General features: G+C 46.1%; 1 protein-coding gene across 2 annotated transcripts in view; it reads left to right on the top strand.

Moving 5' to 3' along the window:
* The window catches only part of LOC134643769 (kinesin-like protein KIF26A), a 91,122-nt gene that overhangs the window by 43,598 nt on the left and 29,752 nt on the right, over nt 1-17,772 (top strand). The window contains exons 10-16 of one of the 2 annotated variants that reach the window (XR_010096399.1): nt 998-1,154; nt 2,106-2,268; nt 2,846-5,999; nt 12,535-12,725; nt 13,142-13,162; nt 13,869-14,019; nt 14,299-15,423. Coding sequence is in view for 1 of the 2 variants with exons in the window: in XM_063496311.1 (XP_063352381.1) it covers nt 998-1,154; nt 2,106-2,268; nt 2,846-5,999; nt 12,535-12,725; nt 13,142-13,162; nt 13,869-14,019; nt 14,299-14,486 (4,025 nt within the window). In the remaining variant the exon portion in view is untranslated. Of the gene's footprint in view, nt 1-997; nt 1,155-2,105; nt 2,269-2,845; nt 6,000-12,534; nt 12,726-13,141; nt 13,163-13,868; nt 14,020-14,298; nt 17,298-17,772 lie in introns of those variants that run through there. The other variant, XM_063496311.1, reaches the window with a different exon arrangement.

The raw sequence follows: 17,772 nt of genomic DNA, 5'->3' as shown, positions 1-17,772 counted from the left end.
ACCCTAAATGAAGTCTGAAAGGCTTATTTGGTTCAGCTGAACCATGTGATAATGGTTCAGCTGAACAGATGTGATAATCCTTAAACCTCCCAGGAGTACACAGACCTGCACAAACGCTCCAGCTGCAGACTCATCAGCTCAGCAAAGACTTGGAGCAGCAGCAGGTTAGAGGCTCTGACCCCCGAGACGAGAATAAAAGCCCCCGTTAGCAACCATGCAGCTGTGAAATTTGGCAGCTCAATTAGCTGTTATTTCTTTTTTTCCATACTCCAAACATGTAGCTGCTAATTAGCTTGGTGTTGAATTGCCAACATGCTCAACAGCAGCGTTTACAAGTAGAGCAGCTACACTAACGCTGCCTCCACCCACGTCTACCTGTCAGCAGAGCCGTTTCCTCCGTTATTGGGCTTTTATGCTGGAATAAATCTGCATGGCTAACGAGGCCTGATGGCTTGGCATCCTGCAGTGTTTATAGAGCTGTGGAAAAGCAGCAGCACTTTCTAAATCTTGCTGATGTGGCCGGTTGATGGTTCTCGCCATCATTACTCTGAATTAATGAAATGAGCAGGCAGTTAAACTGAGCGGAGAGATCAGACTGATACTGAAGCTTAGCGGGATGCAGTTGGGACATGTTCAGATGAAGCTTCTTTAACATGTGCACATGCATGCAGGTGTAAATATGTTTCTGCATTTGGTTAGTAATGTATTGGAGCCATGATCTGATGACTCAAGATTTGCTGCAGGACTTTGCTTCAGCTCGCACACAGCCCACAGGCATTTTACATGATTCTTATCATTCACAGATGAGGAAGAGATGTCTTTACCCTAACGGCTGCTTGGTTCCTGATAAGTGATTCAAAGAAGCCAATAAGTTATTACCAAAGCTATTGATTATGTTTCTGTCTATAGACTAATGAATAGATTGTTGTTTCAGCACTAATGAGCAGTTAAGCAGGCAGTGTCATACACTATAAAGCCCTCCCAATCTGCATGGCAGTGTCCGGTCGGAGTCGCCTTCACCTCCTGGATTTGGGCAGCTGCGAGACGGACATCAGCAGGACCCGAGAGGGGGGCGGGGGTCAGTGTCTGTCGCTCTCGGCACTAGGAAACGTCATCCTTGCCCTTGCCAATGGAGCCAAGCACGTTCCCTACAGGTGCGAGCATTTTGATGAGCTCAATGGGGTCAAAGGTTACAGCAGCCAAACAACAGATGGACCAATGATCCCTGTGAGGAGGGGGGGGGTTCAAGCTGTGAACTTTAATGAGCTTTCAGTCAGTGTTAATTGGTTGTTTATGCTGATGAATAAGTCACAGTAATGATAACTGATGTGTATGTTCAGTCCTTTTTTGCTCCTCACGTTTGGTCTTTTCTGTTTAATACTTATTTCTGGATGCTATTTTTTAATTATATTGGTGAACTTTCACCCCATCTCGCTCCTTCGTCCCCTTTTCTGTTCGTTTGTGAAGCCATCAGCATCACACGTGTTTTATTTATGGAGTGAATATCTGCACCAAAGAATCTCATCAGTTATCATCCACAGACTTCAAAGACTAACATACAAGCCTGTCGATGGAGGAATCTTTGATATCTTTATTTTATAATGTTTTTTAAAGACAAGCAACCCTTGAGTTGTTTGATGCTCCAGTCACATCCATTAATAAGATGTTTTTTTCACACATTTAAATGAGTGAAGTTAGTGAGTGGAAGTTGAACCAAAGAAAACCCCTAAACGAGGACTTGTGATATTTTAGGTCAGTCAGTGGCTGGAGTTCAGTCGTGTTGGGTTAAAAAGGAGAAAAAGCTTAGACTGTAGTATGTAAATTCTGTGTTTGATCCGTCTTCTGTAGCGATAGTCCAGGTCTTTTCAAAGGCAGAGTTTCATGAAGATTTCAGTCTGTCTCTGCCTCTGGATCACATGTGGCGTGTAGTTCAAAGCGGGCTTCATTAATGTGAAATGAGAGATCGTTCCTATTCCTTTTTGCCTATCTGTGCCAAACTGTTGCGCGGTGTAATGAATGGTATCTGTGGCCCCGTGGGGATTCTCACGCCCGCGGCACGTCTTCTTTTTTTGGGCCAACGAAGCATTTCTTAATGTATTATTCAGGGACAGCAAGCTCACCATGCTGCTCCGCGAATCCCTGGGCAACATCAACTGCCGCACCACCATGATCGCCCACATCTCCGACTCCCCAGCGGGCTACATGGAGACGCTGACCACAGTGCAGTTGGCCTCCCGCATCTACCGCATGAGGAAAAAGAAGACCAAGGTGCTTCATCTTTATTCAGGTTTTCTTTCTGGAGCTCGTTGTAGTGGAGGTCACGGATCTCTGGTACAGTGTGCAAAACACCAAATGTTATGTCACCAATACAGAAACAATTTACTCACATGTGGATGAGATTGATTAGGTTCTGATGGTTGTTAGGTTGAAGTTCACAGAAAACTGCACCTCGAACTTAAATCTCAAGTCTTTGTCTCTGAACATTAAACATCTATAACACTGAAGGCAAAACAAATTCAAAGGACAAACCGAGGTTTAAAAGTTATCAAAGTCTTTAAACCATTCTTTGGGATTTCCAAACATTTTGGCCTCTAAATGAATTTTCACTGATTTCTTGAGGCTGATAACAATAAACCCCTCGCATCTATAATATTAATGAGGTCATGTGCTCATAATTCACCGACTTTTCCTATCATGGTTTGATAGATAATCAATACCAGTGTATCTACAGGGATGGGCGTTTGTGTGCTGAGATGGGCCTCATTAGGCAGACTTACACGCTGTATTCGTATGTTGAAGATTGGAAACCAGATTTAATTCTGTGTTATTTCTCTTTTATTCGCAGCACGCCTCCAGCTCGTCTGGAGGGGAGAGCTCCTGTGAGGAAGGCCCATCCTGTCGGCCTCCTCGTCTTCGACCCTTCCACCCTCTAACAGTGGCCCTCGACCCGGACGTTCCGCTGCTACTCTCGAGTGATCCCGACTATTCCTCCAGCAGCGAGCACTCCTGTGACACTGTCATCTACGTTGGGCCGGGAGGGAAGGCAATCTCAGACCGAGAGCTGAGCGACAACGAGGGTCCGCCTTCCTTCGTTCCCATTATTCCGTCCCTGAACAAAAAGCGAGTCAAAGATGCACCCAAGTCCGACGGTGACCACTTTAAGTGTAACACGTTTGCAGAACTGCAGGAGAGACTCGACTGCATTGATGGCAGTGAGGGCCCGGCCATGTTTGGCACAGAGAACAAATCAGTAGCGCTGAAGGCTCAGAGTGGCCCTCTTAAACCCACAGAGGCAATGCCTCCACCCAAATCTGAGAAGAACTCGTCCCACAGGTTCTCAGAGAGCACACTAACAACATGCACAGATAAACCTGATCAGGATCAGCCCAAACTACCTTCAGCCAGTGGCTTCATGGAGACATCCAAAAGGACGAGTGCAGATGGAGAGAAGCTTTCAGGCACCCCCTTTCAGCCATGTGTGGTAAAGTCAAGGGGGGCTCCAACCCATGACTCAGAGCCTGTAGTTCGAGAGAAGGTCTACCTCAGAGGAGCTGTACCCAAGCCGCTGGCCTCACCGTCCTTACCCAGGACAATCAGGACGGCACCTCGGCCTGGGGAGGCTCTCGGCAGGACTCCCCCTGTGGGTATGAGTAAACAAGCAATGAGGCAAGACCAGCCATCCAAATCTGAAAGCCCTAACCTGAACACAGACGGAGCCGCTCACACAAGCAGGTACCCCACAGAGGTGAACAACCTCCGGGCCTCTCTGTTAGGACGATGCCTGGACGGGGACTCTCTTAGGACCACCATCACTCTCCAGCAGCCCGTGGAGTTGAATGGAGAGGACGAGCTTGTGTTCACAGTCATAGAGGAGCTCCCTCACGGCCTTGTCCCAGATAACGGTCGTCCCTCCAACATCGTCAGCTTTAACACTGACTGCTTTCCACAGGCTTTAGCTGCTGGCTCTCGCCCAGTCAGCATCATCAGCAGTATTAATGATGAATATGATGCTTACACCTCTCTACAAGGAGCTGTGGGACCAGGCACTGATGTTGGCACCAAACACCAACGAGATTTGCTTTCCCAACGTGACAAAAAGCAGTCGTCTGTTGGCTCATGGCCTTGTGAATCAGCTGAAAGTGATGGTTTTCATTCACAAAGCAGGCTTTACTTGCGGGATAAAACAATGGACAACACCGCCCTGCTGACCTCATCGAGTATATACCATAAACAGACGTTCTTACAGCATGGCATTAAGAGCTCCTTAAACGACAGCGGTGTCTGTTTCTCAGAGCTGGACAGTGACCCTGTTACCCCAAACAAACCATCTTTTACCAAGTGCCCTCCTTCCCCCGAGTCAGCCAAAGCCTCTCTTAAAGGCAGTTTGAAGGTGAGAGCCAATACCCTGAACACATCAGTGTCAGCGCAGATTCCCCGCCATGCCACCCATTCCAGTCTTCCCAGGAAAACCAAGTCTACCTCATCTGCAGTTGTGGGCTGCAGCAGACAGGAAGGCGGGCAGGACGATGTTTTGCTTCAGGGAAACGGTTATTGTGATCCCAGAGAGGCAGAGTTTCTTTCTGCAGGTAAGTCAACAAGAAGTGGCATGACTAACGTTTCCTCCAAGAGGTCCGGAGGGAACAGCAACAGTGTACCTCGCCCACCAAAGACACAGATGTCTTCTTCAGCTCAGAGAGTTGTTGATGGCTGTGAGAAGTCCAGCAGCAGAAGAGGAGACACTCTCATCAAACTGCCACGACTCACTCGAGGCGCAACAACTCTAGGAACCGTTTCCACCCCCCAAGAAGCTGCGACAGTGATCGGTACATTGAGGTTTTCATCCCTGGGAAAAAAGTCAAATGGACAAAAAAGCAGCACAAAGTCTGGATTGGGAAACATCTCTCCTTCTGCTCCTTTTGTCAGACAGTCGAGTCAAGAACAAAAATTAAGAATTGTGCTGTCTCCAAGTGCCTTAAAAACAAGCAGCGACACTGGAAAGTTCTCAGAGGAGGAAGTGCACGTCCGGCTCAGAGCCGGTTCATTCAGCCACAGGACATCCAGCTTAAAAACTGAACACAGTTCTGCAAGGACATCCTCAAGCCTGAAGACACGAGGAGCCAAAACAGATTCTTCCAGGTACTTTGGGAGTCTGATGTCTTTGGAAAGGTGCGACAGTCCAAACTTAGCTGGGTCCAAACCTGAGCTGTTCAGAGAGAACAGTGGTGCTACATCCGGAGGAAATGGCAGATGCAACAGATCAGTGCCAAGACTCTGTGTTCCGGCATCCACCTCCACATCTGCCTCTCCATCCCAAGTTCCAGCTGGTGTTTTTGCAGCTACCAGCAAACTGGGGCAGGTCCGCAGTGGCAGTGGATCAAGAGCAGCAGCTTCTGGTGGACCGAAACTTCGAACGCTGTCTGCCAGCAGTTCCAAGAGCCCAAGCTCATCCCCAAAACCTCCAGAGAATGCAGCTGGACGCAACGCCAACCTGCCTCCCAATGGCAAGTCCCTATCTCGCTCTGGAACGGGAGCCAAGACAGGAAGAGGCACCATCATGGGTACCAAGCAGGCCATCAGCAGGGCAGCTAACAGCCGGATTAGCGAGCTAGTTGTAGGTAGCCAAAGGAAGATGCTTGGTGGTGGAGCTGGAGTAACAGGAAGCGACATCCCCAGCAGCAGGACTGGTAGCAGCACCGGATCACCCCTCAATGCACTGCTGCCATCACCTTACAGCAAGATCACAGCGCCTCGGAGGCCGCAGCGCTACAGCAGCGGGCACGGCAGCGACAACAGCAGCATCCTGAGTGGGGAGCTGCCCCCCGCCATGGGACGCACCGCCCTGTTTTACCACAGCGGGGGCAGCAGCGGCTACGAGAGCATGATCCGAGACAGCGAGACAACCGGCAGCACCTCCTCGGCGCACGACTCCATGAGCGAGAGCGGAGCATCCTCATCAAACAGGAGCCGAGTTTCTAAATCGCCCAAGAAGAGAGGAAACGGTGAGTGCACGCCGATGCCAGGGATGGAGTAATGTAACTGACACAGGTACACTTTAGGTTCCTATTCATGCAGCACCGCCTCTTTTTTACAGTGATCAGATCTTAAGAACAAAACTCAACTTTAACTCATAGACTTCTCTATACTCGTCATAGAGTTCTGTGTAGAGCGTATAAATTAAGCTCATCAGCTGAATATAACACGGATTCAGTTCTAAGGCTCAGTGGAAGCTGAAGATTTTTTTCTAAGTCTTTTTAAAATTGTCTTTTTAAGTCAAGTCAAGTGTCTTTATTGTCATTACAACCATGTGCAGTGGTACAGTACGCAGTGAAGCGGGACAGCATTCCTCCAAGACCATGGTGCTACATATAACAGACAATCAACACAGGACTACATAAAGTGGGAGTGTGAAAAACAAGACAAAACAAAGAGAGAACAGAACGATACAGAGACAACAGTGCAGACACAAGACGGTGCAGGCACAACAGTGCAATAGAAAAGTGCAGCAATGACAGTGGGTTGTGAAAAAAGTAGCTTGATATATGAAGGTGTGTATGTGTGTGTGTTTATCCCAACATTATTACTATAAACGTTATGTGGCATATCAGCTGCTGTTCTGTCTGGCTACCCCTCCCCCCTTTGTGTCTGTCAGCAAATCCGCCCTGGTCGCCCCCACGTTAACCTCACGGCAGCTCACATAGACATAAGCGAGCCTTGCCTCTCCAAGCAACGGTATCTGAGCAGTTACGGAAACGCTTCATTCAGTATTTCATAATTGCAAACATATGCAAATGAGGATCCAGTGCTTACATACAACAGAACATCGAATGCACCTCACACTAAATAAAGATGTGATTTTTCTGATGACAGATAAAAGCTTTGATTTTTATAAAAGGTTTATGGGTTTTATAAAACAGCGGCTCGTGCAAAGGAACGTGAAAGCTTTTCCATCTCAATGAGATATTATTTAAATAACCTGTGAAATCATTACAGCTGATGGCCAAAGTTTAAAGCTCAGATATGGCATTCAGCAACTATTTCTCCGTGCATCGACTCAGAAAGTGAATGAGCCATAAAACTCATCTCTGCTGAAAAATTAACATATTTATGGCTTTTTCCAACGTCCATCAGAGTGTGATGATGGCTGCTCGCTACAATATTCCCATGAATGCTGAGCACACCGAGAGCACAGGTGCTATTGCTGTGGGAGTATCTATCAAAGGCAGCTTTCCTCCCTGATATCTCAGCGTGTGAAATTATCTCTCAGCTGGCGTCTCTGTACAAAAACTCAACATGGGCACGCGTCATGTAGCACTCCGCTGCCGCATCCCAGCTTCTAGCAGCTGATTGCGATTCGTGTGGCACGCGGGGCGGCGGCCTTATGCATACGGAATCGGCGCTCGTGTGATCTGCCTGCCATCAGTCTGTGGATCTCAGCTCATTTCTGCCTCATGAATGTTTCATGAGGAAAATTCCCGGTGTACATATCCAACTTCAATTATCATCCACACATCCTCCCATCCACTCCATAGCACTCCACAACCTTCACATCCACTCCTCCTCAATCTGTCACCGTGTCTGAGTCCTCATCAGCGAGCCGGGATGTTTTTAATAATCCGTAACAGCTTTTTGTTTGTGAAGCACACACCTGCTTCTGCTTTTACACGTGAACCTAATTTGACAGCTGCATGTACAATGTTGTTAAAAATACAAGTGATGTCTTCAGGTGGACAGCAGCGGTGATAAAACCTGATCAGCAGCAGTAATGGATGTTGACACAGAAGAAGACGAGGCTAATTAAAAATAATGAGCTGCGTGGGCTGTCTGCTGATATCAGCAACCTTTATTGAGCTTATTGTGATATTTCACTGGCTTGCCTCTGGACAGACAAACCGCTTTCTGTTAGCGTCTGGTGAGCGTTTACGTTCCAGCTGTGATTTCAGGTCCATCTCCACCTGCTGCTGGTATTTAAACGCAGCGTCACATTTTACACATAAAAATGTTTTTATGGCCAATGTGGACAGATTAAGTAAATAAAAGATAAAACTCTACAGCTGGCTGATATTTGACTCCTTACTTATTGTTTAGAGTCTTGCACAGTCAAAGGAGCAGCTCAGGACACATTTCACTGTGTGTTGTACTTGCACGACGATCCATGTGACAAATAATTTTATCTTTAATTATGGAAAGGAGAAATCCACAGGACTGAGAACCTTCACAGACATCCACAGGATGTGACATTTTTCCTCACCAAGCAGCCCTAAGTCCCCACAACTGCCTGACACATTCCAACACAAACTACACACACACACAAAAACCAGGGTTTTACTATGTTAGCATGCTAGCTGCTACCTTTGGTACCAATTCATAACTACTGTCACGGGTCTGTGCTAAAGCGTGCGACTCCACCCACCCTTCATCACAAACGTTCTTGTAGTTTGTGCAGTGTTGGTCAAGTTACTTAAAGAAAGTAGTTAGTAACTAATTACTGATTACTTCTCCAAAAACCTTGCTGATTGCTTATTTTCAAAAGTAATTAGTTACTTAGTTACTTTTTAAAAACATGATACACAACCTGAATAGGTAATAAAGCAATAGTCCTTTCAGCCCAATTCTACTTTTTCTGCATAATCCATCATATAAAATGTAATGAAATTAAAAAGTCTCTTTTAAAAACTTGTTTTAGTAGTTTTAATCTGTTAACTTTATGCACATTGCATCAAGAGAAATTAAATATATGCAACAGTCTTGACTTGAAGAAATTTGTTTAACATTTAAACCTATTTTCTGCATATTCCAGCATATAAAATAAAATTATTTTTTTGTGTTTACACTCACTCTTTCAAATAGATGCAAGTAAAACACAGCAGAAAATAAATAACATCAAAGACTCAGCGGGCACTAAGTCCTGTTGCTCTTAAATCTGTTTTCACCTGTTTAGCAGGAGTGGAGGAGACGGAGGTTTGCCCATTGTCGCAGCGGTCATGTCAGTGGGAGGATCTAGGGGTTTCTCTGTGAATTTCACATTCCCGTGGCAGCGTGCTCAGTACTTGCTCAGATGTTTAGGGTTTTTTTCATTGTAAACAGAAGTTTTCTTTCCACGCAGTGTACAGCAGACGCTAATGTTTTTGTCACTTTTTACAGAGTCCTCAAGGTACGGTCAGTACTTCGACGCTTTAAACGCTGCACGATCATATTCTCTCCTGTACTCTATATATTATTCATTGTTGATCTGCACACATCTGTTACCCCGATCGTCACACGCACTTACGTCATTGTCATGAGACACTCACAAACAAAATCACGGTTTGGTAACGCAGTAACGCAGCGTGCTTATGGGAAAGTAACAGTAATCTAATTAGTTTTTTGGAATAGTAATCCCTTACTTTACTCGTTACTTGAAAAAAGTAATCGGATTACAGTAACATGTTACTTGCAACGCGTTACTGCCCATCTCTGAGTTTGTGCATGTTCAGCTGCCTAATGCTGATTTAAACTATGGTTCTTGAACACAGCAGCACTGACTGAGCTTTTCCATTGACTTCAGTGAATAAAGAGTTTTTCCACCCACCACACACTTACCAGGGTCTCCAGCCACCTGTGAAATTTTTTTACTGTTTTTTATCGATAAGGTTGCTACTATCAGGTCTCATATCGCTCCTCCAGCTTATGATCCCTCTGTTCCCCCGTATTCCCCAGTTGTGTTTGATCACTTTGTGTCACAGTCCTGGGTTATTTGACCCAGTGTTTTTGTGTTTCATTGTACTTTGATATTCATTGTTTATGTTTTGGTTCATTTAGTCTTCTTTAGCTCCTAGGTTGCCTAGTTATAGTTCTTTGTTCATTTAGACTCCTTGTGTCATCTTCCGTTGTGTTAAAGTTCCCCTTATTGTTGCGTGTGTCTTACCTGTTATGTCATGTCTGCGTGGTTCATGTTGTCAAGTCTGTGCCCCGTCATGCTTCCTGTTTTGTGTTCAAAGTTCTTGTGTTTCTTTGTACATTGTGTTTAGTTTTCCTCTCCCCTGTGATGTCATTATGTTCAGTCTAGTCAGCTGTTTCCTCATGTGTCTCCACTTTCCTTGATTACCTCATGTGTGTATTTAAGTCTTCTGTCTTCCTTTGTTCCTTGTCACATCTTCTTTGCTACTTACCCCACGTTACGTCACAGTTATCTTAGTTATTCCCTTAGTGAAGGCGAAGTTAAAGACACGGTTGACGTCCTAGTTCTAAGTTATTGAGTCTTAGTTGTAATTTTTCAGTTCTCTCATAGTCACCTTATTTTACTCTTCCCTGTATATGTTTTGTTTTTCCCTCTTTCTGCCTAGTCTCATGTTTTGTGAGTGTCAACCCCGAAATAAAGTCTCGCCTTGCGTTCTAGTAAAGTTTTGTCTTTCACCTGTGTCCGCACCTGGGTCCACTTTGAGCCTGTTTCCCTGAGCACATTGGCCGAAGTAGTCTCCCATCTTATGCCCTCTATGTGTCACCTTGACAAAATCCCCTGTCGCCTTTTGAAAGAAGTCTTTGACACTATTGGGCCTAATGTTTTAACCATTATTAACATCTCTCTTCTAATGGGAACCCTCCCAGTCGATCTTAAACATGCCATAGTGCACCCATTTCTCAAAAAAACTAATCTCGATGCATCAGTTCTGTCAAATTTTGGGCCAGTCTCCTCTTCCTGTCCAAAATCCTGGAAAAAATTGTCTTCCTTCAGCTCCAGGCTTTTCAAGAAATTAATGACATCTCAGAAACATTTCAGTCTGGTTTCAAAGCGCTACATAGCACTGAAACTGTGCTTAAGTACGTTCCAGTATGTTGTAGAATTGATTTTAAGATTTTATTGTTTGTTTTTAAATCTCTAAATGGGTTAGCTCCATCATACCTCTCTAATCTTTTAACTAAAAATACTCCAAACAGAACTCTCAGGTCAGCTGATAAGTTACTTCTAGTTGTCCCTAGAAGCAGGCTAAAAAACAGAGGAGACCGGGCCTTTGTGATTGCTGTGCCCAAACTTTGGAATAGTCTGCCTCTTGAAATTAGGATCTCTCCAACACTTGACATTTTTAAAACCCATCTGAAAACACGTTTTTACTCTCTAGCTTTTAATTGTGACTGAGTTTTTTGTCTTGTTCTTTGTGTGTTGTTCTAATTTTTACTGTTTTACTATGTACAGCGCTTTGGTCAACCTGTGTTGTTTTTAAATGTGCTTATAAATTGATTGATTGATTGATTGATTGATTGATTGATTTTTAGTCCAGCCCTTGTTAAAAATGCAACATCGCAGGTTGGTCAGTAAACATTCACCTGCACGTGCATCTGTACAATGAAAGCCATGAGGGCTGGACAGGAATGTTAAAGGGGCCGATGTGGGCTGATTTGGGCTGACTTGGGCTGACGTGGACCACGACCTGTGAAATGCCCAGGTCTAGTTAAGGGCATGTGGTGCAGCTGCATTACAGTCTCGGTAATCCTGCCTGTTATTGAGTGCTATTGGCTGTCGTTTTTAATGACATACCCGGCACCTTGACACTGACTCGGGTACCTGCTCAGAGCACAGGTGTGACTTAGGCTACGTTCACACTGCAGGCGAAAGTGCATCAAATCCGACTTTTTTGACCCTATGCGACCCGTATCCGATCATGGTATGACAGGGTGAACAGCACAAATCCGATATTTTCAAATCCGATCTGGGTCACTTTCGTATGTATTACTGAATGCGATACATATCTGATGTTTTAGAAAGCGACTGCTGTTTGAATGGTCATGTCGCATTAAATCCGTCTTCTACATCACTGACACAAGACAGACGCCAATTATCAGCCCTCAAGAAGACATCGCGAACGCTTGCTGGCCATCCAGTGAAACTGTTTGTAAGACAACGTTGGAGAAACATGAACATTTTATTTGTACTGTATAATCTGCAGATTCTGACAGAAATCTGCAACTATCCTTTGAAGCACCGCTCCTCCCTAAAACAGCAATAAGGATAATTATTAGGCCATTTGTAAATAACAAAATAACTTTATAAATTAAAGCAAAATTGGGAAACGTAAAGTCCGAAACAAGTCTTTATATTAAGGGCCATCAGTCAAACAATACTGTTTGGTCTGGGTCTAAACAGAGCGCGTTGTGTGTGACGTCTTCTTTTGCACAAGCGGGCCGCTTTGAGGGTTCACACTCGAGCGCGTTTGCTGTCACATTTTATTTGTAGTGTGAACAAGCAGACAAAAAAATCAGATTTGATCAAAAAATCGGAATTGAGCATTAAGACCTGCAGTGTGAATGTAGCCTAACTTCCTCGCTGAATGCAGCTTTATCTAAGTGAGTCAGCTGGCTGTGTTGAAGCTGCTCAGTGAGCATTCAAACACCAGTCTCTAAATCAGGGTTACCGACGGGCCCTGATGTTAGCTTCCACAGCTGGAAACACCTGCAGGCTGTGTACGTGCTGCACCCAAGGCCTGTGAGCTTTACCTGACACACAGTCTGCTGCATTTACAAATCATGGGTTATTTTAGCTCTTTCCTTTTCCTCCTGCAGGGTTCCTGCGGCGGCGGCTGATCCCCGCCCCCCTGCCGGACACCACCTCCCTGGGCAGAAAGGTGGGTGGTCAGTGGGTGGACCTGCCCCCGCTGGGCGGCGCCCTGAAGGAGCCGTTTGAGATAAAGGTGTATGAGATTGACGACGTTGAGCGCGTGCAGAGGAGGAAGGAGGCACTGCTGGGATCCGAGGTGAGTCCTCCACCTGCTCAGGAGGTGGTGGTTAAATAATGATGTGCTGGTCACGTGCCATTCAGCGTCACAGTGTGCCGGACTGAAGCTGAGATCTGTCAGAATAGAGGAGCAACTTTATTTTGCTGACGATTTGGTGTGGGTGAAGTCTAACACTGGGACGCCAGTTTACAGCTGAGTCAATTACAGCTCTGCCTTAACTGCTTTAGATGGGAATGATGTGGGGGGTAGGGGAAGGCTGTGCTCGGCTGGTCTCCGTGACAGCCGCCTCTCTCAGGGTGAACGGGTCATTAACCCTCGGCAGAGCAGCGTGTCGGGCTCTGATTTATTTTCAATTAGAGGTAGATGATGTGCTCTTCATCGTCTGGAGCGCTGCTTGGTGAATAATTGGCTTCTCTCTGTTTGTGTCCCAGCAGACGTTCCACGATGTCGAGAAGGTGAGTTCTTCTTTACATGTTCATTCCTGCTCATTAGAAACAAACCATCGATGACATGAAACTCGAAGCACAGAACCGGTTCTGGTGTGGAGGACCTCTGTGATCTGACAGGAGAGTGCATCTGTTCATGTATATTTTACACCTGCATGCTTTCCCCAAGTCCCAAAATGTCCTGCACCTCTAAATGAAATGAGGCTTTCCTGCCGCTGACACAGAGACCTGAGCTGGCTTTACATCAGCCACTCACTGGTTCCACTGGTCTCACTGGTTTCCCCTCCCACGGGCCTCGATGATGTCAGTCACGCCTGTGTCATGGCCACACATGAAAAGTTTTTGAAGGCCTGACTGGAGTCAGTCAGTCTGACTTCACCTGAGAATCTGGCCATTTTGATTGGCTGTGTATCACTGAGGAGCAGCTGCAAATGAAAACACACAGTTACTGTTCAGGTCACTTATCAGCTGGATAATCAGCTCTTTTATTACTGCTCAGCTGCCGAATAAAGCACTCTGAGGGGCAGCTGTAATGAAACGCAGGTCTGATCCACCTCTCTGTCCCCTGCTCGTTCTCAGCTGTCCTTAATCCTCCTCTGATCACAGATTAGCTCCACGCTGACTCCTAATTAAAGCCAGACACAGGCTGGCTTTAATCACCTCTACAAGCTGGCGTGTGCAGGTTCGAGGCTCTGACTGTGTGCTCGCTCCTCAGGGTCTGCTCTACTTCAACGCCCGGCTGAGGATGCTGGAGAAGCGGCAGCAGCAGATCCAAGAGCTGAAGAGCAAACATGACAGGCTGAAGGCAGAGCTGGAGGAGGCCAAGAGCTGGCTGATGCTCCACCCGAGCAGGTGGAGCGGAGAGTGTGAGTATGAGCTACAGCGGGAGGAGCTGATACTCATGTAATAGATTACTCAGCATTTAGAAAGCCATCAGTGACTGGCTCTGATGTGTCTGTGATGATGATCCACAGAAACTTCAGAGTTCAGCTTCATGTGTTCGTCATTAACTAAACTCACAGACGAGTCCGGACCAAGCATTCAGAGATGCTGTGCACGAGCAGCTGAGACAGCACGGTGATGTCGTGGTACAAACATCGGTCTGCACACGTCTAAATGACTAACTGCTCTCTCCGTGTTTGCAGTTGACGTGGACCAGGACCTGGACCGTGAGTCTCTGGAGTACCTGGAGGCTCTGGCTCAGGCCACGGGGGAGCTGGAGTACTGTGTCAACCTGTGCAAGTCCCGCCTCATGATGGAGACCTGCTTCGACATCACTGTGACGACGGCAGGCGCTGCTGCACAGGGGGGCCGTCAGGAGATGGAGGTGTGAGAGGTTCCCCAACTCACCGACAGGAAGACTGAAGCAGACGTCCTGTCAGAGCAGAGCAGCAAATGGCTGATCAGAGATCAGATCTTAGAGGACGCAGCTCTGCAAGTGCCTTCTGTTCACAAGCTTGACAACTCTGTGAGCTTGTTTGTCGTGGTGTTTTTTATGGTGCTGAGTTCATCCGTCGTGCAGCAGACCCGCGTTTAGGAAAATCATTTAGCTCCAGCGTGGACTCTGTTGACCTGTAAGCTCCACCCCCGAGCCTCAAACCTGAAAAACCCGGAGCTGGACTGCAGGTTTGATCCCAGTTCCACGACCTAAACACTCGAGTGGATACGAATGAACTCTGAAGCTGGTTTTAGGAAACCAGCTCGTCCACTCTGAGTTCAGCCTGCTCACGTTCTCAGTGACTCAAACAGATGCTTCAGCAGGTAAAACATCTGTGGCAGCATACGCGATGACGTCATCTGCACCGTAGCATCTAAATGAAAAATGTACAGACAGACAAACGCACTTTAAAGGGGACGTGAAAAGCTGAACACATAAAGGGTAATTTACCCACTGATCCTGCTCAAGCTGACACAGATGTAATTCTGTCTGTGATGCTAGGTTCAAGAAATCAGAGCAATTAGCCGTAATTTTCACTTTATGAATGAGGTCAGTGCAGGAGCACCTGAATGAGGCAAGTAATGGTGGTTACCAGCCAAGAGTAGCAAGCGGGGCAATCAGCTGATGCGATCAGAACTATTTTAGCCAATAAAATAATCTCTCTGTTCCCAAACACATCCTGTAACAGCCCCTACATGCTCATCACACCACGATCAGGAGTCCCATCAGCACGTCTGCAGGGAAATCAGGTCAAGGAAAACAAAATGAAGAGATGGCGCACTTTTTTTTTTTTCCCACGTCCACTCACTGACTGGATTACTTCATATTACAGGTGAGGACCAGCAAAGCCCCAGTGTGGGTGAAGGAGACTGTAAGGTGGGGGACATGCTGTTGTCTTCAGTATGTTGTGTTTGTGGTTTGATGTACATGCTGTCACATGTTTGGGAAAGAGAAACTTTTATTGCTAGTGCCAATGACATTGTGTGAACATCTGCTTTAATGTGCTTCGTTGCACCCAGCGTGTCAGTCTGCTGACTCACACAGGCTCTGCTCCACAGTCCTTGTTTATAAAGTGCTTTACAAACCCCAACATCACGTCTAACAGCTGGATTTTCCTGTTTCAGTGCAGCTAGCCAAACAGCAAAAAGCCAGTTCCTGCTACAGGCACAGACAGTAAAGTTGACAGTATATCCTAGTTTAACATGAACTTACTGCTGCAGCGCTGCAGTGATCCTCTTACTCTGATGTTTAGTTTCCTCTAAGCTATCCATTCTGTCACAAGTTAGCTAACATAAACTAATGTGAGTCTGTTAACCAACCACATGACGTCACATGCATTTCATGTCCCCTTTAATCAGGTTATTAGGAACGAGCTTGTCCACCAGAGGGCGCTCTGTAGGTTCCCTGTTTGTAATGCCACAAATACAACCATCACCAACTTGATGTGCCAATAAAAAGAGATCAATTGTGGTCTCCTTTCGGTAAATAATGACTCAGATGTGTTTCTGAAAGCGAACAATGATCCGTCGGTATTGGCTGTGTTAGTTCAGTGAGAGAGTCAAAAACTAGTGTGTACACTTATGTCTGCATTTTTATTTTGTTAAATACGAACAAAATAGTAGCAGATGTGCTGCCACGTGTCTGGCTAGAAAGAGAGCACCAATGTGTTTATTTGGTAGTTCAATGAAAGGCTTCAGTTAGTTACGAGGGAGAAAAAAGAATCTGTGTTCATGTTTGCAGTTTTGTCTTGTTATACAATATTTGAAATGTAAAAAAAGACAAAAAGCACTACATTTTCGGAAATATTTGCGGGTGTTTTCTTGTTTTTTTGGTTTTGTTTTTTTTAAACTAATTGAACAGTACAGTGGCCCTCCAATGAGATGACGGTGCCAACAGTGGCCCACAGCTCATTTAAGTTTGAGACCCCTGGTCCAGAAGAACACCGACATGTAAAACCTGCAGATCTCTGACTGAAGCCCCACCCTTTTACAAACTGATTGGCTGATGGATGTTCCAGGCTCTGGTCACCTTGGAAACCCGCTATTTCTTTCACTGTCATTGGTCGTCCTTTCAGTTGCTTGTGGTTGTCTGCTCGATGGTCTGCGGTCTGTTTATGCACATTCACTTCCTGTTGGACCCTGTAATGTTAGCTTGTCCTGACCCATCCAAATCTTTTCTCGTCCAAGGGTTCTACAGCCGTCTGAGGACATGTCCGAAACTCCAGCCTGTCCCCAAATGCTTTCTCAGACAGAACGAAGAACATTAAACTCAGAGCTCTACACATGGCCCCACCACCAAACACAGTTTACTCTCTGAAGGACCCCATATCCTACAAAAAAAGCATGCTGACTGAAGTTCAGAGTCAGCTGTGAGGATGTAAAATTTCAGAGTTCAGATTTCCATCACTCGTGTGGCGTGCAGCATCATGTGACACGCTCAGATTCAGTCCGAGGAGAGCAGGCGACGTTTCCCGTCTCAGGCTCTTTTTGAAGTGGCTGCATGAAGTATCGTTCTGCATCGTGTTCTTGTTTCTGTTCGTCAGGTTTCCTGTTTTTCGTTACATTGATGAAGTTGCTCGTTAACCATCTGTTTCCTGTTCTTGGTTTTTGTACTGTACAGTTTTCTAACTATTTGTAAAGAAAAGAGGAGCGCGTGGGTCAGCGCAGAGGCAGCATCAGGAACATGAATAAAGATTCAAAGATTTCATCTCGTGTTTTTGTTATTTGGTGAACTCTGTTTGTGCTCCAGGCTGAGCTGGTGGACTCATTACACTGCAGCACTGACCAATCACACGTCAGCATCAAACCTGACCCAACAGAGCTCAGCTTTATCAGCTTCATCAGGTCGCCTGTTTAAAGTCCTCCATACAAGACTGACATCATTATTCAGGAAACGCTCCTCCTCCTCCTGCCCGCCTCCTCCTTACCCACTCCTCCTCCTAATCCTCCCCTCCTCCCAATCCTCCTCCTCCTGCCCTCTCCTCCTCCTCCTATTCCTGCCCTGCTCCTCCTGCTCATCCCCTCCTCCTCCTCAACAGTTTCTGCTTCTCTCACATCTCCAGGTCCCTCACACGCCTGACATTTCACTTCCTGTCATGTGACTTCACGCCTCGGTGGCAGCAGTCAAGTATGAGGAGATATGAGAAGGCTGCACTGAGCGTGCCCACAGGTGTGCAGACAGG

The sequence above is a fragment of the Pelmatolapia mariae genome, linkage group LG15, assembly GCF_036321145.2.
Source record: "Pelmatolapia mariae isolate MD_Pm_ZW linkage group LG15, Pm_UMD_F_2, whole genome shotgun sequence".
Taxonomy (NCBI): Eukaryota; Metazoa; Chordata; class Actinopteri; order Cichliformes; family Cichlidae; genus Pelmatolapia; species Pelmatolapia mariae.
Note: the sequence above shows the minus strand (reverse complement) of the source record. Positions and strands in the feature narration are given on the sequence as shown.